At 54.4% G+C, this 22,114-nt stretch overlaps 1 protein-coding gene across 2 annotated transcripts in view; it reads right to left on the bottom strand.

Annotated features, from left to right (window-relative positions):
• The window catches only part of IL6R (interleukin 6 receptor), a 42,475-nt gene extending 35,115 nt beyond the window's left edge, over positions 1–7,360 (bottom strand). Inside the window, exon 1 of one of the 2 annotated variants that reach the window (XM_084866832.1) lies at positions 7,190–7,360. In XM_084866832.1, the coding sequence (XP_084722958.1) occupies positions 7,190–7,265 (76 nt within the window). In that variant the 5' untranslated portion in view covers positions 7,266–7,360. The remainder of the gene's footprint in view (positions 1–7,189) is intronic. The other variant, XM_084866833.1, reaches the window with a different exon arrangement.
• Between the last annotated feature and the right edge of the window lie 14,754 nt (positions 7,361–22,114).

Below are 22,114 nucleotides of genomic sequence, written 5' to 3'. Positions count from 1 at the left end.
TTTCTGGGCTGCCCACCACCCTCTCTCTCTCCCTGTCTTCCAGGTTCCTCTCTCCTCCCTGCTCTTCTCACTGTCCACTGTCCGCCCTCCAGAGGCCTGGGAACAGAGGCCGGGCTGAGGTGTGTGGAAAGGGGTGGGAGGGTGCAGGGGAGGGACTCCAGCCCTGTCCTCTGAGCCGTATCTGGAGGGTATCTGGAGGGCAGGGGCCCGGTGCCCTTGACCTTTCTCCCCCCCACCCCCCGCCCCTCCCTTCCACAGAGGCACTCAGAGGGCTAGTTCGTTTCAACGTGCCCCCACCACCGAGGCTCACCAGATCACCCCTTCCCTCCCCCCCAACCCCCAGAATGCCCTCCTCTGCCTTCAGGGAGAGGCCAGCCCTCAGGGGCAAAGCCGTGGCCCCGCCAAGTTCAGTAACTCAGCTCCTGCCCCAGGCCCGCCCCAGCCCCTCTCCCCTCAGCCCCCCAGCCCCCCAGCCCCCCAGCCCCCCAGCCCCTCTCCCCTCTCCCCTCTCCCCTCTCCCGGATTGCCGCTCCTCTCCCTCTGGCGTGTTCGCGCTCCTGTGCCTGCTTGTATTTGCCTTGTAGCTGGCGGTGTCGGTATTTACCCTGGCAGCCTCCCCTCCCCTCCCCTCCCGATCCACGGCCTGTGTGCCCCGTGGAGGCAGGGAGCCGGGAGGCTCTGCGGACCCACAGAAAGAAAGGTAAGGCTGGCCGCCGGCTCAGAGACCAGCAGGTGGCCGACTCCTCAGGAGAAAACAGTGACCCCTCCCTCCTCCTCCCCCTCCTCCTCCTCCATCACATCAGAGAGCATCAGCTGGCTCCGGCCCAGTAGGTCTGGCTGGATCACCTCTCAGAGATTATAAACTAATTAGAGGGAGAGATATCTGAGGAGGGCAAACAGCCCAACCCCGTCGCCCGCGCCTCGCCCCAGGGAGCAATGAGGAATGGAGACATCACGGATGGAGCAGGTGTGAGGAAGGGCACAGAGGACCCAGCCCGGCCCGCCTGGCGGCCCCACCGCCTGAGCACTGTCTTCGCACCAAACCTTGTGGGTCCGATATCCCCCCACCGGGGTACACCCTGAGGTTGCAGGTCTGATCCCCAATCAGGAGCATACAGGAGGCAACTGATTCATGTTTCTGGCTCACACTGATGATTCTCTCTCTCTCCCCCTCCCCTCCTCTCTCTCAAAAATCAATAAAAAGAAGAAGAAGAAGAGCAGGGTGCCTACACAGGGACCACACGGAACTTGGGTCCAGAGAGGGGCTGGCTCACAGCGCCCGTGCTGAGCGAAGGGTCATCTTCTAAGGCTGTGAGGGGCCTTCAGAGAGATTAACGGCGCTGGCTGGATGGCTCCGCTGGTTAGCGCATCATCCGGACATGCCGAGGGTGTGGTTCAATCCCTGCTCAGGGCACACACAACTGACTCCACAGGGGAATGAGGCCAAGCCTCCCCACGTAAAGGAAACAACAAATCAGTGTGTGTCTCTCTCTCTAAGTATCAATCAATCAGTAAGAATATGTAGGAAGTCCTTTATAAAAAAGAAAAAGGGTGACTCAGGTCAACCTGCCCATCTGACAGCCGAGGAGAGCCAGGCCCGTCCCAGAGCCAGCATGTCATGTAGCGGGGATCGAGCCCGCAACCTGGGCATGTGCCCTCCTGACTGACTGGGAATCAAACCGTGACCTCCTGGTTCACAGGACAACGCTCAACCAGGGAGCTACGCCGGCCGGGCAGTCCTGGTTTTCTAACAGACCCCTCAGCTACAACACGAACAACACAGACCTCTGCTCTTTCCCGCCAACAAAACCTGCTCGTCCTATAGCTTCTTCCCCCGGGTACGCAATGGCTCTCACACCCCCTCCCGCAGGGGGTGTGAGAGCATAGATCAGGTCCCTCCTTCCCACCCCCCTCATCCCCTCTGTGGTCTCTGAGAGCACGGGGGCAAAGAGCCCAGCGTAGCTCCGTGTAGACAGCTGGCATTGCATATGGTAACAGGTAGTCACAGAGCAGAGGCATCCGTGCCCCACGGAGCCCTTGGCTCTGGAACCCAGCAGGCCCCCGGGTGGTGCAGGCGTGTACGGGGAGGCAGGGATTTTCCTGCCCAGGATGGAGGAACAAGGGGCCCTAATTAAACCCCAGCGGCTGGGGCGGCAGGAGAGACCGTCGCAGTTAACAGTGACCAAGCTCAGGACCACCAGCCAGGGGCGGCTCTCTCCGGAGCTGCTGGAACCCGAGCCAGCTCCAGGCGCTATCTCCACGTTCATTACAGAAACAGCCGGCGCCTCTGTTCTCGCTCCGGCAGGACCGTTCCGGACCGCCGCCCGCCACCAGACCCGAGCAGCAAACCCTCCTCCCCCCGCGGACTCTGCACCGTCTCAAACCCGGCCGGCTTCACCTCCCCCGCCCTCTGATCGATAGCCAGTGCCAGTCCTTCCCACTGCTCCTCCCCTTCTTCCCCCCACAGACGTGAGGCGCGAAGGCACCGGGGACCAGGCCGGCAGACAGCGGTGGCTCAGACTCCATGCCCGGGCCCTGGCCCTTTCCTGCCGAGCCTCTGGCTCCATCAACACTTCCTTTCAGAAGAGCTTTGTGTGAGAGAGCCTAACCCCCAAGCATGTTTGCCTTTCCACAGGCCTTCATTCACACGCAATGTTCTCGGTGAGAGCACCGCCCCCCTGGAAAATGTCAGCTCAGCACGCCCCGTCCTCAGTAGCCCGGTCCTCAGCCCGGCACACATTCCCGCCTCCCTCCCTGGCGTCGTTCTTCCTCCTTCGCACCCGTCAGTCACCCCGCACCTGTAACTCGCACCCCCGCGCCAATGAGGCTCCCGCGAGCCAGGGGTGTCCGTCTGCTCTGCTTACGGCGGTGCGTCCCGAGCTTAGAACAGTGCCCGGGACACCAGAGGAGGTGAGACTGTTTTTCCAAATGAATGAACTACCAGCTGCCCTTACGTAAGCACGTGTTCTGCACCAGAGACTTTTTGTACAAGCTAGTAGCTCGTTTTCATCTTCATAAGCACCCCGAAAGGAAGGCTAATGCAGCGTTTTTCAACCACTGTTTTGCCTGGTGTGCCGTAGGTGCAGACAAGAATTTTATAATTTTTCACTATTTTGTTTACTTAATATTTCATAATAAAGTAATTATAAAATACTTTCTTTGTGTTTATTTGATTCCTATTCAAGAGAATTACTTTATATATAGTCAATGTAGGCACAGAGTTAAATTTTTTAACATTTTCTAATGGTGGTGTGCCTCGTGATTTTTTTCATGAAACAAGTGTGCCTTTGCCCAAAAAAGGTTGAAAAACACTGGGCTAATGGTTTGTTTTCCAGATGGGGACACGGAGTCTCTGGGCGGGAAGATCCCTCACCCACGTCCACACCGTTTCCACTCCGCGGGTTTGGGGAGAGAGGTCTGTCCGGCTCCGGAGCCTCAGCCAGGACCCGTACACGCCGAGCTGTGCTCAGGTGGAGGCTCGCAGCAGGACCGGAGAGGGACAGAGGAAGACGCAACAGGAGACCTCTGGAAGCTCTATGGGGACCAGGGCTGTCCAGGAGAACGTTCTGTGGTAACAGAAATTCTCTCTATTCTGACCAGTTCGGAGGCCACTGGTCACCTGTGCTGTTGAGCACTTGACACGTGGCGAATGCAACTAAGGAACTACCCTTTTCATTTGACTCCATTTTAATTAATTTAAAAAAAAAAATTTTAATCCTCGCCCAAGAATATTTTTCCTTTTTTAAAAAAAAAATATATTTTATTGATTTTTTACAGAGAGAAGGAAAGAGGGATAGAGAGCTAGAAATGTCTATGAGAGAGAAACATCGACCAGCTGCCTCCTGCACACCCCCTACCAGAGATGTGCCCGCAACCAATGTACATGCCCTTGACCGGAATCGAACCCGGGACCCCTCAGTCCGCAGACCGACGCTCTACCACTGAGCCAAACCGGTTTCGGCTATTTTTCCATTTTTAGGGAGAGTGGAAGAGAGAGGGAAAGACCGGGAGGAGCATCGATGTGAGAGAAACACATCCACTGGCTGCCTCCCGCATGCGCCCCAACCAGAGCCCGAGCGAGGAGGAGCCTGCAACCGAGGTACATGCCCTTGTTTGCAAGGTACATGACCGGAACAGAACCCGGGACCCTCTGGTCCACAGGCCACCGCTGTCTCCGCTGAGCCAAACCGTCCAGGGCTGCATTCACTGAAACTGATAGAGCCACGCTGGGTGAGAGTCGAGGTGCAGCCTTTGAGACGGGCTGGGGAGAAGCCCGATGTGTGACAAGGGGGTGGGTGGCCTGCAGGCCTGGGGAGACGGGGGGAGCGGGGCGGGGTGCATGTTTACCGCCGAGAGAACCCGGGCCACTTTGTGCAATCCTCCCAAGCAGCCCGGGAGGGAGGGTTTGTTTACCGCCCAGCCAGGATGAGGTAACGCAGTCGGGGTCAACAGGCCTGCTGCTCGGGGCCCTGGTCCCCAGTCCCGGGAGCTTCCTCTGTCCGCAGCCACCCCAACAGTGTGTCGTTGGGAGCTGGTGCTGAGCAGGACACTCGGGGAGCTGGGCTTCCTCGGTCCCTCTCAGGGATCTGCACCTGGCCACGGTCAAGTTCAAGCGCCTTCCGCGTGGCGTCTGGGTGGCTGGCCGCCCGCGCGCACGGCCCCTCCTTCCTCGGACTCCATACCTGTTTGCTGCAACGAATAACCAAACACGGCCGGGGCCAAGGCGGGAAGAGATCCCTGGCGACTGGAAGCCCCCTGGGGGCGGGCCTCCGTTCAGTTCCTCAACCACACCACCTGCCAGTCACCCTCCAGCTGGCCAATCACAGGGATTTTTGCTGAAAAGGACATTTCCCCAAGACACACTCCCTGGTACTTCCCTGGGGTAAATCTGGAGCCAAGAACCAGCATTTCTGTCAAGCCCTCAACCCACCCATTACACACACACACACACACACACACACACACCAATTCTGATGCAACGAGACCCAGAACTACCCTTTTGAGAAACACCGATGCAGCTAGGGTCAGGCGAGGGAAGCGGGCAGACATTTGGGGCGGGAAGAAATTACCATAAAGGGAAGTGCAGGAGCGGAGGCAGGACTTTGAGCAACAAAGGGGTAAGTTTAGGTGCCATGGCCCCGCAGAGGGCCGAAGGAGAACCCGGGTCCCCTGTGTCCAGGCCTCCTTCCACCCCCAGCAGCTCAGCCCAGCTCGTCCAGCCCCAGTGCCAAGCACATGCCGGCAGCTGCCAGTCCCCAAGGGGAACAGCCTCCCTGGCTGTCAGGAGCCCGCCGTCCGGGAAGCCGGTGGATTTCCCCTCCACACCCAGCCCAGCCGCGGCTCCACCTCGGCCCCTCTCTTCTCCAAAGCGAGAGACACCTCAGTCATTTGCTCCAGACTTCCTGGACAAGGTCTTTATTTTTACTCTCAAGCGTGTGGGCCGAGCCTGCGTGGGTGTGGGAGGGGAGCTGGGTGTTTGCTACATCTCAGTATTTTCCTTCTACACCGGGAGGGCTTTCACTTCCTCCCCGAGCTCTCGGTTCTGCCTCGAATTCACAGGCGGTCCCGGGCCGGGCCTGGAGACCACCTGGCCGTCCCGCCCGAGCACCAGGGAAATAAATGGAGAGCGGGCGGGACACTGGCTGCCTCCTCCGTACCTGGCGCTCTGCGATCGCTGAGGGGTGACAGGAAGCCTTCCCTGCCACAGGGACCCTGTGGGACCCTGTGGGTGAGGAGGCCGGGGAGCCCTGCTCCCTCCGGACAGCTGCCTCAGCCCCGGCCTTGCAGCCCTTGGACACGGTGGTGGGCGAGCCCAGGCCTCCACCTCCCTGCCTTGGCCTCCTCTGCTCCAGCACTCAGCCAGCCAGGGGGACGCTTAGCCTGCCCCCAACCCCCGCCCCAGCTCTTCCTGCTGGGCTAGTTCCACATTTGGGAATCTTGGGGATCTACCACCCGGGAGCTCAGGGACATGGGGGATGGGGGGTGGCCTCCATCCAAAGGGCCAGGCAACTTCCCATCTCAACCTCTCTGAACCTCAGTCTCCTCTTCGGAACAGAGTGTACGGAGCCCCAGCGGAGGGTTAGAAAACGTGCCTGAAGCACAGGAGGCCTCATCCACAGTGCCCTGCTCTTAAGGCCCGCGTTGTCAGTGTGTGCCGAGAAAAGGAACCCTGTCACTGTACACCTCCCAGCCCAGGGAGCACACAGCTATGCAGAATGCAGAAGGCGGGGGAGCTGCAGGCACCAGGGCTCCAGCCCCAGAGCGTTATCTCCCGGCTGGAGGCAGCAGCTGCCCCGGGGTGTCCCGCTCCGTCTTCCAAGAAGCCCTCAGACCCCAAAATAAACTCTCTGGCGCAGCCGTGACCCAGCTGGACACGAGAGACTAGACATGCAACCCGGCACGCGGCCAGGGGCAGATGACAGTCCACAGGAGCCCGAGTGCCCCCTGCCCTCCGCCTCCTCCCCCCGTCTCCTTTGGAAGAGGAGTCCCGGGTGTGCCAGCCCCAAGACGCCCCAAAACCCCTGCCCCCCCCAACCTCCCCACTCAGCTGGAACCCCAGGCCGGACACAGCCTGCAGAGCCGGAGTCTGCTGGAGCCTGTGCACGCATCCAGGAGGTGGTGACTCAGCGCCCAAGAGGGCGGTCCCCGCACTGGCAAGACACTGTCACCCACACAGACAGCCGGGGAAAGGGGGGGGCCGCGGGAGGAGCCGGGCCGGGTGCGCCCCCAAACTGAGGGTTAGATAGAGGGGCGCCCCCGGCCGGAGCGCCCGCCGGGGTGTCTGCGCTCAGAGCCTCCTGGGAACCCTGGGGAAAGGGGGGGGGGGGGGCCGAAAATCAAGAATCAAAGTTCTAAAAAAAAAAAAAGAATCAAAGTTCTGAGAACACACACCTCCAGCCCCGCGCTGGGGCGGCACACCCGCCACGGAGCGGTCCGTCCCCGGGGGCGCGCGGCTCCGAGGACCCGGGGCGCCGCGGGGACCCGGGAGCTCCCGCCCCGACGGAGCCGCTGGTCCCCGGGGAGCCCGCACCCTGTGCCCGCGGGACCTCACCGGCCACAGACAAACGCCGCCATCGCCCCTCCTTCCCTCCTTCCCTCCGTCCCTCCGGCCGGCCCCGCCACTCCCTGCGGTGACCACGGCGGCCCCCCTCCGCCCTCCGCCCAGCGCCCCCGGCGCGCGAGCCCTTACCCCGCGCGGGGCAGCGCCCCGGGGCGGCCGGCGCGGCCAGCAGCGCGGCGAGCAGCGCGCAGCGGGCGGCCAGCATGCTTCCTCCTCCTCCTCCTCCTCCTCGGCTAGCCCCGCGCCATCTGCCTAAGAGGCCGCGGCGGCGGCGGGCGGGCCCGGGGCGGGGCGCGGGGCGGGGCGGGCTCAGGCCCCGCGGGCAGAACCGCGTCCCCCCAGGCGGCTCCGGACACTCCGGGGCTCCGGCGGCCCCGCGGCGCCGCTCGCTCCTCCGCCGCCCGGCCGCGCCCCCGCCGGCACGTGACGCGGGGACAGCGGAGGAACGCGCCCCGGGCGCCCCGGCGGCGCTTGCGAAAGCCCAGCGGGCGGGCGGGTGGCGCAACCGGCCGCGCTTCCTGCCGGCGCCGCACCTGGGCGCGGGGCGGACCCGGGCCGGGGGCGCGGGGCCGGGCCGGGGAGAGGGGGCTGGGGGACCTCCTTCCGGCTCTGTGGACTCGGCCACCCCCCGCGGTTGTGGTTTTTGGTTTCTGGTTTCGGGGACGGGATGGCGCTGTGAAAGGCGCACCTGGGAGCCGCGGAGCAGGCGATGCGCCTCCCCCTGTTCCTGCGAAGCCGGGGTCCGGCCCGGTGGCTGCCCCCGGAATCCCCTGGAGGGAGAGCCCCCAAAACCACTAAAAACCTAAAAACTGAGTCTCGGCCCCGGAGATTCGGATGGAGTGGGTTGGCGGGAGGTGTGGTTCTCCGAGCCTCCGGCCCGCAGGCTGCAGCGCCGCGGAGAGGGGGCGCGGGAGGCCGGCAGGGACCTCGCTCCACCACGGCCTCCGCCCGCTGGGGCTGCTCTTCAGAGTGTCTTGGGGTTTATCTCAGCATCTGTCGGAAAGAAATTTTTTTTAATATATTTTATTGATTTTTTTACAGAGAGGAAGGGAGATGGATAGAAAGCTAGAAACATCGACCTGCTGCTTCCTGCACAACCCCCACTGGGGATGTGCCTGCAACCAAGGTACATGGCCCTTGACCGGAATCAAACCTAGGACCCTTGAGTTCGCAGGCCAACGCTCTATCCACTGAGCCAAACCGGTCCTGACCCGAAAAGATTTTTTTAATGTTTTGCTGTCTATGCCCAGGAGATGGTCTGGGTCATGGGGGCTCCATAGGTGTCAGAACCTGCTTACCCGCCCTCCCGGTGTGAGAACTAGAAGTTGGTAGTGGCTTTCAGGAGCAGCCCTGAAGACCTTGGAAAGGGCCCTCGGAGGTTGCCCAGGGTCCTGAAGCCGAGAGGGTGGCCGGAGAGCTCCCGGGGAGGGAAAGAGAAGTGCTGAGATAAGGTCTAGTCTGAGAAGCTTCCGGACCAGCGAACTGCTCATCGCAACGGACTCATCCACTCGGACTTCAGGCTGGCCCTGCCCAGGACACCAGGGTTTCGGGGCAGCTGGACGGGCATGGCCTGGAGGGGCCCCCACGTGGACAGGACCTGGCAAGAGGGAACAGAGCCAGCGTGGCTCAGGGGTTGAGCATTGACCAGTGAGCCAGGAGGGCACGGTTCAATTCCCAGTCAGGGCACATGCCCGGGTTTTGAGCTCCATCTCCAGTGTGGGGCGTGCAGGAGGCAGCCGATCCATGATTCTCTCTCATCACTGGTGTGTGTGTCTCTCTCTCCCTCTCCCTTCCTCTCTGAAATCAATAGAAATATATATATAGATAGATAGATAGATAGATATTTATATATATATATATTTTATTATTTATTTTTTTTTTTTTAGAAATATTTTTTTTTTTAAAGGAAGGGGCAGAGCTCCCGAAACGCGGCTCTCAGACCCAGTACATCTGGCCTGGCTATGGGAACCACCCTTCGGCAGTGCCAGGCAGAGCCAGCCACATGCCCTGACCCATCCGCGATGGAGTCCGATTGGGGAGGAACTGCTTCAGCCACACCCACGGCCTGGGGGAGAAGGGCGTGTTGGGGGCCGGCAGCTCTTCTGGGCGGGAAGGTGGTTCCCGCTGTGGCTGCCCGGCCCCGTCTGTGGAAAATTCAGACCTGAAAACAAGCTGCCGGCCCGAAACCAGAGGCCGCAGGGAGCCTTCTGCTCAGAGAGGAGTGTGGAAGCCCAAGTCTTAGACCCCACATGGCGGCCCCAGCAAAGGGGGCCTCCTGTCTCTAATCCAGGTGGGGTGACTGTACCGGAGTCAGACAGGTCAAGTTCCCTCCCAGCTCTGCCGCTGGCAGTGTGACTTGGGCATGTTATTTAAACTCTCTGTGCCTCTATTGCCCCATTTTTTATTTATTTATTTTTAAGAGAGGAAGGGAGAGGGGTAGAGAGTTAGAAACACCGATGATAGAGAAAGAAACATCGATCAGCTGCCTCCTGCACACCCCCTACTGGGGATGTGCCCGCAACCAAGGTACACACTCTTTACATGAATAAAACCTGGGACCCTTCAGTCCCCAGTATGGCCCGATTTTTGAAAAATATTTTTTAATTGTTTTCAGAGAGGAAGGGAGAGGGAAAGATAGAAGCATCGATGATGCGAGAGAATCATTGATCAGCTGCCTCCCGCATGCCCCCCACAGGGTATCCGAGCCGACAACCAGGACACGTGCCCTGACCAGGAATCACATCGTGAGCTCCTGGTTCATAGGTCGATGCTCAACCACTGAGCCATGGCGGCCGGGCTCCGTTGCTCAATGTTCTAATATGAGAGCAGCAATATGCAAAGGACGGACGTTATGGTTCCCATGGGAAGATCTGGCCCGTCTTCTTTTCTCTCAGCCTCATAATATAATTATGTTCCCATTATCTATGGCTTCTCACCTCCGTGCCTATGTTTCAAGCTATTCCCTCTGCCAGCAATCCCCTCGTTTGTCCTGCAGCCTCCTCACACCTAAGACTCAGGTTCCCGTCTCCTCCCTCCTTCCCTGGAGTCCCACCGCTCATCCACAAGGCCAGGTTAGGTGGCTGGGCCCTGTGCTCCCTCAAAACCACCACCACCACCACCACCACCACCACCACCACCACCCCCGGCTTGGTCCACCGCCCTGTCTTCCCTGCCACACCATCACGTCCATCTCTGCCCCCGCTGCAGAGCGAGGAGGGCCTTCATCTGGGAGACGTGACCTCCCCAGGGTAGGCCGAGCGAGGACCCTCTGACCTCCGTCAAAGGCCACTTGAACTCCACACTCAGTGGCGTTTCAAAATCCAGGCGGCCGCATTCCGGCGTTTATGACGGAAGGCACCGACAAGGGAGAGGAGCCAACATACCTGGACGGTGTGCGGCCTGCCCTGCGTGCATCCTGGGGTCACTCGGTCCCTCGTCTGGCTTCTCGACTCAGGAAGGCGAGAGGATTCGGGCCTGTCTCGATTTGTCAAGAGCCCCAAGATGGGGACAGGGAGAGCGAGTCGCCAGCACACAGAACTGAGAGCCAGCCAGGCAGGGCCGGGGTTCCGGCCCCCCGGGGGAAGGAGCAGGGAGGGCTTCCAGGGGCACCTCTGCCCGGAACCAGTGCTTTCAGACACCGTCTCCTTTGAACGTCTTCCCCCTGGGGCTGGGAGATGCCGGCTCCCTTTGTCAGATAAGTGCACGGGGGCTCAGAGAAGCAAAGCGACTTGTCTGAGTTGCACAACTGGTCAGCGGCAGCTCTGAAGCGAGGCCTGGCTCCTGGCCCGGAGCCTGCGCTGGGGGAGGGTGCAGTGGACACAGGACAAGGACAGCTGGCTGCCCCATTACAGGGGCCAGGAGGGGAGAGGGGAGAGGAGCAGAACCTGCCATTCCGGTCGCCCCCTACTTGGGCCTCCCGAGCCCTCTCCCTTCAACCCGTGTGTGTTCCTGCAGTTGCCTTCGGTCACCCCTAGAGGGGGCAGCTCGGGACCCGCTCAGCTCCCATCAGATCCTTCCCAGAAAGCAAGTCCTCTCCCGCCTTTGACCAGAAGAGATAAAGCTTCTTAAAGTGTGCCAGTCAGAAGGTCAACTGGGAGCCCCAGAATAAATTCATAGATTGCTGTGAATTCAAAAGGCACTCACTTATCATCTGCCGTTCCTCCGTCCAGCCTCAAAAGGTGATATGCCAAAGATGACACAGGGCCGCTAATGACAGGAAGTCAAGATCCCAGATAGACTGACTCAAGAGGGATTTCTTTTCAATTCCTGCCCTGCGCCCACCCTCAGGCGTGGGCCATGGGTGACTGTTTTAAAATCTCAACCAGGAGGTTTTAAAACAATGCCCTTTGTGGTGATGATAATGATGATAATCCTAAAAAGTGCACGGGGGTGGGCTGCCCAGCAGATATCTCTCCCCTGGCCTCTGGCCCTGACTTATCAATAATTCCTGGAAGGTGCTCTTTTTTCCCTGAATCCTTCCCCTCCCCTTTCTCCACAGCCCAAGAGGCTGTGGACAGTCTGTGACCCAACTGAGGTATAGCAAGGGGACCCCTCTGACGGGCAGAACTCAGTGACCTAGGCCACTGACACCCCCACAGAATCAAGACCCAGGCAGGGCCAGGGCCCCCTGCCTGGGGAGACTTCTCCACGGTCACAGGGGAGGACACCCCCAGCTCCGGCCAAACCGCGGTCAGGCTCACCCCGTCACCACCTGCCACGGAGCTCAGTCCGTTTTCTGTTCCCTGTCCCCGTCACATCACCAGCTGCGTCCCCCCCAGAGCAGGGATTTTTAGCCCCATTTTCAGAAAGGGGTTATAACATTCCTTCTCTCCTTATACTATTCATAGTGCTATGATTTCATGACTGCTTAAAAGCACAATTAGGATTAAATACAGAATTACCTTGTGACCTAACAATTCCTTTTCTGGATAGATATATACAAAAAAAGAAATTGAAACGAGGAACTCATTCCAGCCAGCGTGGCTCAACCTATGAACCAGGAGGTCACAGTTCGATTCCGGTCAGCGCTCATGCCTGGATTGTGGGCTCAACCCCTAGTCGGGGGGCCTACAGGAGGCAAGCCGATCAATGATTCTCATTATTGATGTTTCTTTCTCTCCCTCTCCCTCTTCCTCTCTGAAATCGAGTAAAATATATCTCAAAAAATAAGTAAAAATTAAAAAGAAAGCAGGAACTCAAACAGAATGGGTACACCCATGTGCACAGAGAAAAGGGGGCAGGACCACGGTTGTTTAATGATGACTCGCTGCAGATAAGACGTTTTTCTTACAGACCCCTGGTCGGAGGATGTGCTGCAAGAAGAAAAACAGAGCTGTAAAAAGATAAGAGAGCCTGGGGCCCCTCCGGATGGGTCCAGTGCTCAGCAAAGAAAAGATGTGTTGCAAACAAAGGACAGGACCTGCTTTGATTTGTGTCTGGACCCTGACCCCCTCCAGGCTTTGCCTCCGCTCAGGAATGCTGACCATCCTCCCCTCCCAGGAGCCTTCCAAGCTGAGTTTTAACACCTTTGAAAAGTAACCACGTTGACCTGTTATCCTCCTTATGGACTTCAAGATCCTACAGGGAGACCACAGACCCTGCAGCCATTATCCTCACACACACACACACACACACACACACACACCTCTCCCTTGCAGGCAGCTTTCATCCTGATATAATCAGCTGGCTATAGGAGGTGTTAGAGCAGAATTTACCAGATGACCTGCTGCTCTCGCCACACTGCCAGAATAAACACTCTTATATGATTCAACTTTGTCTCGGCTTACTTTGGCTCAAATAGTGACAGATAGCCTGGACCATTGAGTGCCCTGTATCAATAGCGGTATTATACATAACCGCCAAAAGATGGAAGCAACCCAAGTTTCCATCTATGGACGAGTGAATAAACAAAATGTGATATTTTCGACCTTAAAAAGGGGGGCAATTCTGACACATACTACAGTCTGAATGATCCTTAATGACATTGTGTTAAGTGAAATAAGCCAGACACAAAAAAGACAAAATATTGTATAATGCTGCTTGTACGAAAAACCACAGTAGCCTGGCCAGTGTGGCTCAGTGATTGAGCATTGACCTATGAACCAGGAGGTCACATTCGGATTCCCGGTTAAGGGTACATGCCTGGGTTGTGGGCTCGATCCCCAACAGGGAGTGTGCAGCAGGCAGCCGATCAATGATTCTCTCTCATCGTTGATGTTTCTATCTTTCTCTCTCTCTCCCTTCCTCTTTGAAATCAATAAAAATATATTTAAGCAAAACAAAAACAAAAACAACCCAAAGTAGTCAAAACTCATAGAGACAGATCGTAGAATAGCGGTGTCCAGAGGCTGGGAGAAGACAGGAATGGGTGTCATGGTTTCATAGGTTTGGAATTTCAGTTTTGCAAGATAAAAAGAATTCTGGAGATGTGATGGTTGCAATGGAATACAACTATGTAAATATACTTATCACTACTGAACTGTACTCTGATAAATAGTCAAATGGTACATTTTACATTATGTATATTTTACCACATTTTTAAAAAAAATGTATCACAAGCCGAAACCGGTTTGGCTCAGTGGATAGAGCATTGGCCTGCAGACTTGGAGGTCCCAGGTTCGATGCCAGTCAAGGGCATGTACCTTGGTTGCAGGCACATCCCCAGTAGGGATTGTGCAGGAGGCAGCTGATTAGTGTTTCTCTTTCAATGTTTCCAACTATCCCTCTCCCTTCCTCTCTGTAAAAAAAAAAATCAATAACATACCCAACTCATGGTAGTCCTATATGAGTGTTAAATAAATGTAAATAAGAAAATTTTCCCAAAATATATCCTCTAAAAGACAGAAGAGTCCATCTGAATATGTTTTTTAGTTATAGCGAATTATATCACCCATAAAATGAACAGGCTGCCCTAGAACTTGCTCATTCGCCACTCTTTGAGGCCCCTTCTGGCTCCTGGGTTCTGCCGTGTTCTGATGAAAGAACCATTTGCCAGTTGACTTAGCAGTTCCAGCCAGGTTATCGCCAGCTGTCAACAGTAATCTCCCATCTGCCATTTCATCTTTCCTGGAAAATATTCTAAACTTGGACTCCGTGCGTCTGTTCTCGCACTTCCCCGCCGAGGCTGCCTTGCACTCGGGCTGCTGGCAGACTGAGGGCTGACTAATAACCGCCCTTCCCATCGCTGACCACTGGCTCCATTTGCCTGTCAGCGGGCTCTTCAGCAGGCGCTCCTATGTGCATAGCCACAGGAGAGGTGACACACCTGTCTAAGCAGACTGCTGAGCCACACTGCCTCGTTTTAAAACTTTTCCAACCATATTGGGAAAATATATATATATTTTATTGATTTTTCACAGAGAGGAAGAGAGAGGGATAGAGAGTTAGAAAAATCGATGAGAAAGAATCATCCATCAGCTGCCTCTTGCACATCCCCTACTGGGGATGTGCCCGCAACCAAGGTACATGCCCTTGCTCGGAATCGAACCCAGGACCTTTCAGTCCGCAGACTGACGCTCTATTCACTGAGCCAAACTAGTCCTGGCACACACTGCCTTGTTTTAAATCCAGCTCTGCCCAGTGGCCTCACTGAGAACCCTGGACAAGCTCTAAAACCTATTTCTCTAAATAGCGTTTTCCTCTTCTGTAAAACAGGAATAGTAAGAGTTTCTACCGCACAGGGTTACTATGAGGATTCCCTGAGAAAACCGACTGAAGTACTTAGCGCAGGCGCGCACCGGTAAGTGCTCAGTAAATGTCAGCCAGATAATAATCCTCTGTAGACACCTAGCTGGTTTGGCTCAGTGGATAGAGCATCAGCCTGCGGACTGAAGGGTCCCAGGTTCAATTCCGGCCAAGGGCACATGCCTGGGTTGTAGGCTCGGTCCCCAGTAGAGGGCGTGCAGGAAGCAGCCAATCAATTATTCTCTCTCATCATTGATGTTTCTCTCTCTCGCTCTCTCTCTCTCTTCCTTCTTCTCTAGAATCAATAAAATATATTTTAAAAATAAATAATCCTCTATATGTGTGGGTACCTCACCCATCCCATGGAGTAGAGAAGAAAGTAGATGTTATTTATTACTTATACTTTTTTTTTCCTGTTAACTGGAATTTCCCTCCAAGGGAAAAACCTTCTTTATGCTGACCATTTCCATGAGTCTCTTTCCTAGATATAACATACACTTTTCTGGCCCATAAAATGGATCATGTCAAACATAATTTTACTATTGCATAGAGATTTAAAGCTTTTGAGTGTGCTGGAATTTCAAGTCAGAAAATAATAGGTATTGGCAAGAATGTGAGGAAACCGGAGCCCTCATGCGCTGCTGGTGAGAATGCAAGCTGGTGCGGCCACTTTGGAAAATATCCTGGAAGTTTCTCAAACGATTAAACATGGAGTTACCACATGACCCAGAGACTTCAAGAGGAATGAATACTTGTACACAAAAACCTGTGCACAAATGTTTAAAACAGCACCAGTTGTGGGCTCATCCCTACAGGGAGCGGGCAGGAGGTAGCCCATGGATGTTTCTCTCTCCCTCTCCCTTCTTCTCTAAGAATCCATTAAATTAAATTAAAAAAAAAAAATTGAAAACAGCCCTAACTTGTGCGGCTCAGTGGATAGAGCGTCAGCCTGTGGACTCAAGGGTCCCAGGTTCGATTCTGGTCAAGGCACATCCCCAGTAGGGGGTGGGCAGGAGGCAGCTGGTTGATGTTTCTCTTTCATCGAAGTTTCTAGCTCTCTATCCCTCTCTCCTCCTCTCTGTAAAAAATCAATAAAAAATATATTTTAAAAAAAATTGAAACAGGGACTGGCAGACATTTGCACACCAAGTGCACAGCAGCGTTACTCATCAGAGCAGGAGAGTTGCCTGATGGTCCTCGGAGTGGACGTTGTCCTGCCTTTGGACTTGAAGCATCAGCTCTTCTGGGCCCTCAGCCTGCAGGTCCTCAGGCTGGAGCTGCACCATTGGGCCGCCTGGCCTTCAGATTTGGGAGAATTACACCACCGACTCCCCTGGGCCTCCAGCTTGCCCGCTCACCCTACAGATCTTGGGGTTTGACAGCCCCCATGATCACATGAGCCAATTCCTTATAATAAACCTCTATTATATGTTATAATACATCCTATATAACAAAGAGCAAATATGCTAATTACTAGTAGACCAAACAGCCGGATGACCGTCCAGACCACCTTCCGGATGAAGTTGGGGCTGCAAGGGGCGGCAGAGGCAGCCAGGGGTGCGAGGGCCAGCCAAGGCTGTGAGGGCCGAGCCCCTCGCTCGAATTTGGTGCATCAGGCCTCTAATAATATCATAATAAATGTGTATATATATGTAAAGAGATTTATTATGTACATGTATAGACTATACACATCCACTCATATACATAGACCTACTGGTTCTGTTTCTCTGGAGAACCTTGACTCATATAGACAGGAAGTGAGAGGGGGGAAAATGACCATCATTAAAGGGTTGAGAGTTTGGCAATTCCCATCCCGTTTGAGGGCAGCAGGTTCATGGTGGAGTGGCTGCTGAGCTGGACCTCAAAGGCTGAGAGGAGAGAGACGACAGAGAAAATTCCAAACAGAAGCAGCAGTGTGAGCAGTAGACACAAACACAGGAAGATTCCGGCTGCGTTGGAAACATAACACACCCCAGCCCAGCGCTTCATGATTTACTGCTCGCTCCCACACACCCTTTTGAGTCATCACATAGGAAGCAAGAGAACACGGAGACCTACATGGATAATAAACCTGACAAACGCCTCGACCGCTAGACCTCGGGTGTCAGCTCCCACCCCAACCCCGGGGCCTCCAGAGCTAAGTATAACCCACTCCGGACACCTCACAGCCTGGTCGGAATGCCTTCTCCAGATAGTCTGCGTTCACCCGGAGGTCACCGTGCCCATCGGAGAGCCTGGGCGTGGTTTCTGAAATAGAGGAGTGGCCAAAACTAGTGTGGCTCAGTGGACAGAGTGTTGGCCTGCAGACTGAAGGGTCCCGGGTTCGATTCTGGTCAGGGGCATGTGCCTGGATTGCGGGCACATCCCCAGTGGGGGGGGTGCAGGAGGCAACTGATTGATGTTTTTCTCTCATCAATGGTTCTGGCTCTCTATCTCTCTCTCTTCCTCTCTGTAAAAAAATCAATAAAATATATATATTTTAAATAATAAAATAAAACAGAGGACTGGCTGTGTGTGCGCTAATGCTCCTGCTGAGGCCCGCAGCCAGGACACCGGGGGGCCAGGTCTCTTTCCTCTTAGAAGGAGATTGGTATCGTCTCCTCTGGGAAGTCTGACCAGCCCAAGAGGAGAGACCTAAAGATCCAGGGACATGGGGATTTCCCCAGCAAACAGTCCTATCCAAAGACAGAGCTTCCCATCAGCGTTTGGTTCTCTTGTTAGACATTTCCTGTCTCCTCCTCCATGGCCTCTCCACCCTGTGCTCTGCCTGGGAAGCTCCCAGGAATGGACACCAGGAGCTTCCTGCACACCCCCCACTGGGGATGTGCCCGAAACCCAGGCACTAACCACTGAGCCACCGGCCAGGGCCAATTGAGCTTTATCTTTTATGAATTTCTGCAAGTCTTTGTCTTTTAATTAGGTCATTTTGTTCTTTATATTTAACTGAATTACTAATATATTTGCATTTACTTTTTTAAAAATATATTTTATTGATTTTTACAGAGAGGAAGCGAGAGAGTTAGAGAGTTAAAAACATCAATGAGAGAGAAGCATTCATCAACTGTCTCTCTCTCTCTCTCTCTCTCTCTTCCCCTCCCTTCCCTCCTACTCTCTTTAAAAATCAATGGATCCTAGTAGGGGGGCTTGCAGGATGTAGCCAATGGATGTTTCTCTCTTTCCCTCTCCCTTCCTCTCTCTCTAAAATAAGTAAAAACTTTTTTTTTTTTTTTTTTTTTTTTTTTTTTTTTTTTTACAGAGAGGAAGAGAGAGGGCTAGAGAGTTAGAAACATCAATAAGAGAGAATCGTCGATCAGCTGCCTCTTGCACACCCTCACTGGGGATGTGCCCGCAACCAAGGTACATGCCCTTGACCAGAATCGAACCTGGGACCCTTCAGTCCACAGGTCGATGCTCTATCCACTGAGCCAAACTGGTTTCAGCAGTAAAAGCATTTTTTAAGAAAAGATAAAAATCGCCCTAACCAATTTGGCTCAGTGGATAGAGGGTCGGCCTGCGGACTGAAAGGTCCCGGGTTCGATTCTGGTCAAGGGCATGTACCTTGGTTTTGGGCACATCCCCAGTGGAGGGTGTGCAGGAGGTGGCTGATATTTCTCTCTCATCAATGTTTTTAGCTCTCTGTCCCTCTCCCTTCCTCTCTGTTAAAAATAAATAAAATATATTATGATTTTTTTTTTTTTTACAGAGAGGAAGGGAGAAGGATAGAGAGTTGTAGTCCATTGCAACCATCACACTATATCCATCTCCAGAATTCTTTTTATCTTGCAAAACTGAAATTCCAAACCTATGAAACCATGACACCCATTCCTGTCTTCTCCCAGCCTCTGGACACCGCTATTCTACGATCTGTCTCTATGAGTTTTGACTACTTTGGGTTTGTTTTTTTGTTTGTTTTGTTTTGCTTAAATATATATTTTTAAAGATAAAAATCAATGAAAAAATATCCTCAGCTGAGGATTAAAAACAAGAAAGACCCCTTTATACTTTCAAAAATTGTTAAGAACACAACTGGATATTCACATATGAAAAGAATGAAGTTAGATCCTTATCTCACATTGCACACAAAAATTAACTAAAAAAATAGAGGAAAGATCTACATTTCAGAGCTGAAACTATAAAATTAGGAGAAAACAAAGGGGTGGGTAAACCTACATGACCCTGGATTGGGCAATAGTTCCTTAATTATGGCACCTGGCCCAAGCAACAAAAGAAAAAATAAATAAGCTGGACTTCATCAGGATACCATCAGGAGTGCAATGACAATGCACACAATGGGAGAAAATATTTGTAAATCATATGTCTGACAAAGGGCCGGTATCCAGAACACATAAAGAACTCTTACAACTAGCCGAGATTGGTTTGGCTCAATGGATAGAGCGTCGGCTTGGGGACTGAAGGGTCCCAGGTTCAATTCCGGTCAAGGGCATGTACCTTGGTTGCGGGCATATCCCCAGTAGGGGGTGTGCAAGAGGCAGCTGATTGATGACTCTCATTGATGATTCTAACTCTCTATCTCTCCCTTCCTCTGTACAAAATCAATAAAATATATATATTTTTAAAAAAGAACTCTTACAACTAAAAATAAAAAGACCAAAAAAAAAAAAAAAAGGATAAAGATTTAAATATTTCAAAAATATATATATACAAATGGCAAAAAATAGCACATGAGCCCAGCCGGTGTGGCTCAGTGCTTAGGCGTTGACCTATGAACCAGGCTATGGCTGGATTCCCAGTGCGGGTGCCGGTAATTAGAGCCCGCACTCACACAACCAGTCAAGAGGTGACAGACACAGGATGAGTCACCCGCTGCGGCTGACATGTGACCCACAGCAGCTCCAGCTGGGACCAGGCAAGAGATGCCAGCAGCCCCCCCACAGGGCTGGGTGTCTTAGGAGCAGAGAGCCTGTACTTCCCTGTGTAAGGGGCTACGTTAACAGTCAAGCACTTCTGTTGGACACAGATTTTCCCATTTATGAATATTATGCCTTTTATTCACTTGTCTATCCTTGGCCACACCCAGTGAAGGCCTAGTATCATGGTATTGCATAAGCAACTTTGGACTTCTTGATAAATGGTGCTAGAACTCCTCACAGTCCAAGGGTCTGTATTCCAAAAGTCTCCTGCCACTCTTGGACTCTTAGGTAAGAAAGGTTACTCTCTCCCTCTCCTTTCCTCCCTTCTACTCTCTCTGAAAAGCAACGGAGAAAATATCCTTAGCCCAGCCAGCATGGTTCAGTGGTTAAGTGTCAACTTATGAACTAGGGATCACTGTTCGATTCCCAGTCAGGGCACATACCCGGGTTTGGACTCCATTCCCAGTAGGGGGTGTGCAGGAGGCAGCCAACCAATGATTCTCTCTCATCATTGATGTTTCTGTCTCTCTCTCCCTCTTTCTTCTCTGAAATAATATATATATATATTCTCAGGTGAGGATAAAAAAAAAAAAAAAACTGCTGGTCACTCATCAAAAGCACTGTTTTGGACTCTGGCATTTTCGGCCCAGATAGCTCAAGCCCACTTCCAGGGTCTGAGTGTCCTCAGGCGAGCAGACCCCTCCGTGATGGTGCACACTTGGCCCCCACAGGTGCCAGGAACGGTCCCGGGGTAGGGATGGAGCTGAGGGTCCACTTGTGGGCATGCCTGGCCCCTCACTAGTGCAAAGTAGGGAGAGGGGAGAAAATAGGAACAAGAGGAGGGCGGGCCGAGGGCTGGGGAGCTATGGGTGGCGAGTTCTAAACCCAAACGTGGCCGTCTGAGCTGTTTGCAGACATCGCTGTCAAGTAGGAGGGACAGGACATTCTTTTCGTCTGTTCGCCTGATCTAGGACGCCTGCCTCCGTACTGGACACGTGGTACGCGGCCCCCACTTTTTACTGGCCCTGGGACCCGTCCTGCGGCACCCCTGGACGGACCGATGGCTGGAGCACCCTTTCCCCTGCGAGCACGTGGTGAAGGCACATGGACATCGTACTGCACAGTGTTCACGGGGACCCTGAGCCAACGCGGCCGAGAACCACGCGGGGAGATTCCGCAGACAATCTGGTGAGACCCAGTGGCCCGTTTCACCGTGCTGGTTCGGAGGCCAGGTCCAGGGCTGGCGTGGGGTTAGACCAGGGGAAGGCTGTCAGGCGGCCGAGGTCTCCCATAGATTTCCCACACCCTTTCTGTCCCCACAGAACCGGCTTGCTGCATTTTGAGAAAAAAAACCACCCTCTCCAGTGAGCACCCCCCCACTCTCATGCATCCCTCCTCCCCCCCTGCAGTTCTCAGGTTCTGCAGAAGCCGCTTCCCTGCAGGGACAGCCACCGCCTCCCTCCCCCAGGGCGGGCAGCAGGAGCCTGGGCGATGCTGGCTGCCCTCCAGCGTTGGCCTCCTGCCCCCTGGCGCTCCAGCGGCCAGGCCTGCAAATCCTGGGCCTTGGGCCATGGGTGGTGGAAATCAGAGTCTTGGGAATCTTTCCTGGGCCGGACCCAGAGCCCCTGGCACCACAGCCCGCACCCAGGAGGTTCCTGCAGAAATACCACAGGCCAGGCAGCCGAGAAGGCCGGAGAGTGGGACGCAGAGGGAGTGGGGAGTGGGACGTGGTCTTTTTCTTCCGCCCGCCGTCACCCCTCCTTCAGGCCCACATGCAAGTCCTGCTGGGCCCTGGGAGACAGGAGAGGGTCCTGCCCAGGAGGCTCGGCCCGTCCTGCGGCCCCAGCCGGGGTTGGGTGTGGGGGGACTTCCGCAGCCCCCAGCTGTCTCCGCCTCGGAGCTCCCATGTCCGCGGACCAGAGAACTCATTCCCCGCACCCATCACGGGGACTGGCTGGTTTGTTTATAGACCGTCGGCCCAAGGACATGTTTTGGAAAGATGCCCCTTTCCCACGCCGAGGTGAAGGCCCTGGCTGGGTGGCTAAGGTGGTTAGAGCGTCTCCTGGATACACTACGGTTGCGAGTTGAATCCCCATTCAGGGTACATATGAGAAGCAACCAATGCACGCATAAGTAGCAAGAAGTCAGTGTTCCTTCTCTCTCTCTCCCTCTTGCTTCCCCAAGGGCATGTACATTGGTTGTGGGCACATCCCTGGTGGGGGGTGTGCAAGAGGCAGCTGGTCGATGTTTCTCTCTCATTGACGTTTCTAGCTCTCTCTCTCTCCCTTCCTTTCTGTAAAAAAATCAATAAAATAAAAAATAAAAAATAAAACACACACACACACACACACACACACCAATAAATAAAAATTAGAAACAAACAGAGATGACAGCTACACTCCCCAGCTGTCTACCAGCTGCTCCCCACCACTCCCTGCGCAGTGGAAACCTCCCATGGAGTGTAGGAGGGTCAGACAGGAGGTCAGTGCCTCGCACTGGG

This window comes from Pipistrellus hanaki, assembly GCF_964339955.1.
Source record: "Pipistrellus hanaki genome assembly, chromosome: 18".
Taxonomy (NCBI): Eukaryota; Metazoa; Chordata; class Mammalia; order Chiroptera; family Vespertilionidae; genus Pipistrellus; species Pipistrellus hanaki.
Note: the sequence above shows the minus strand (reverse complement) of the source record. Positions and strands in the feature narration are given on the sequence as shown.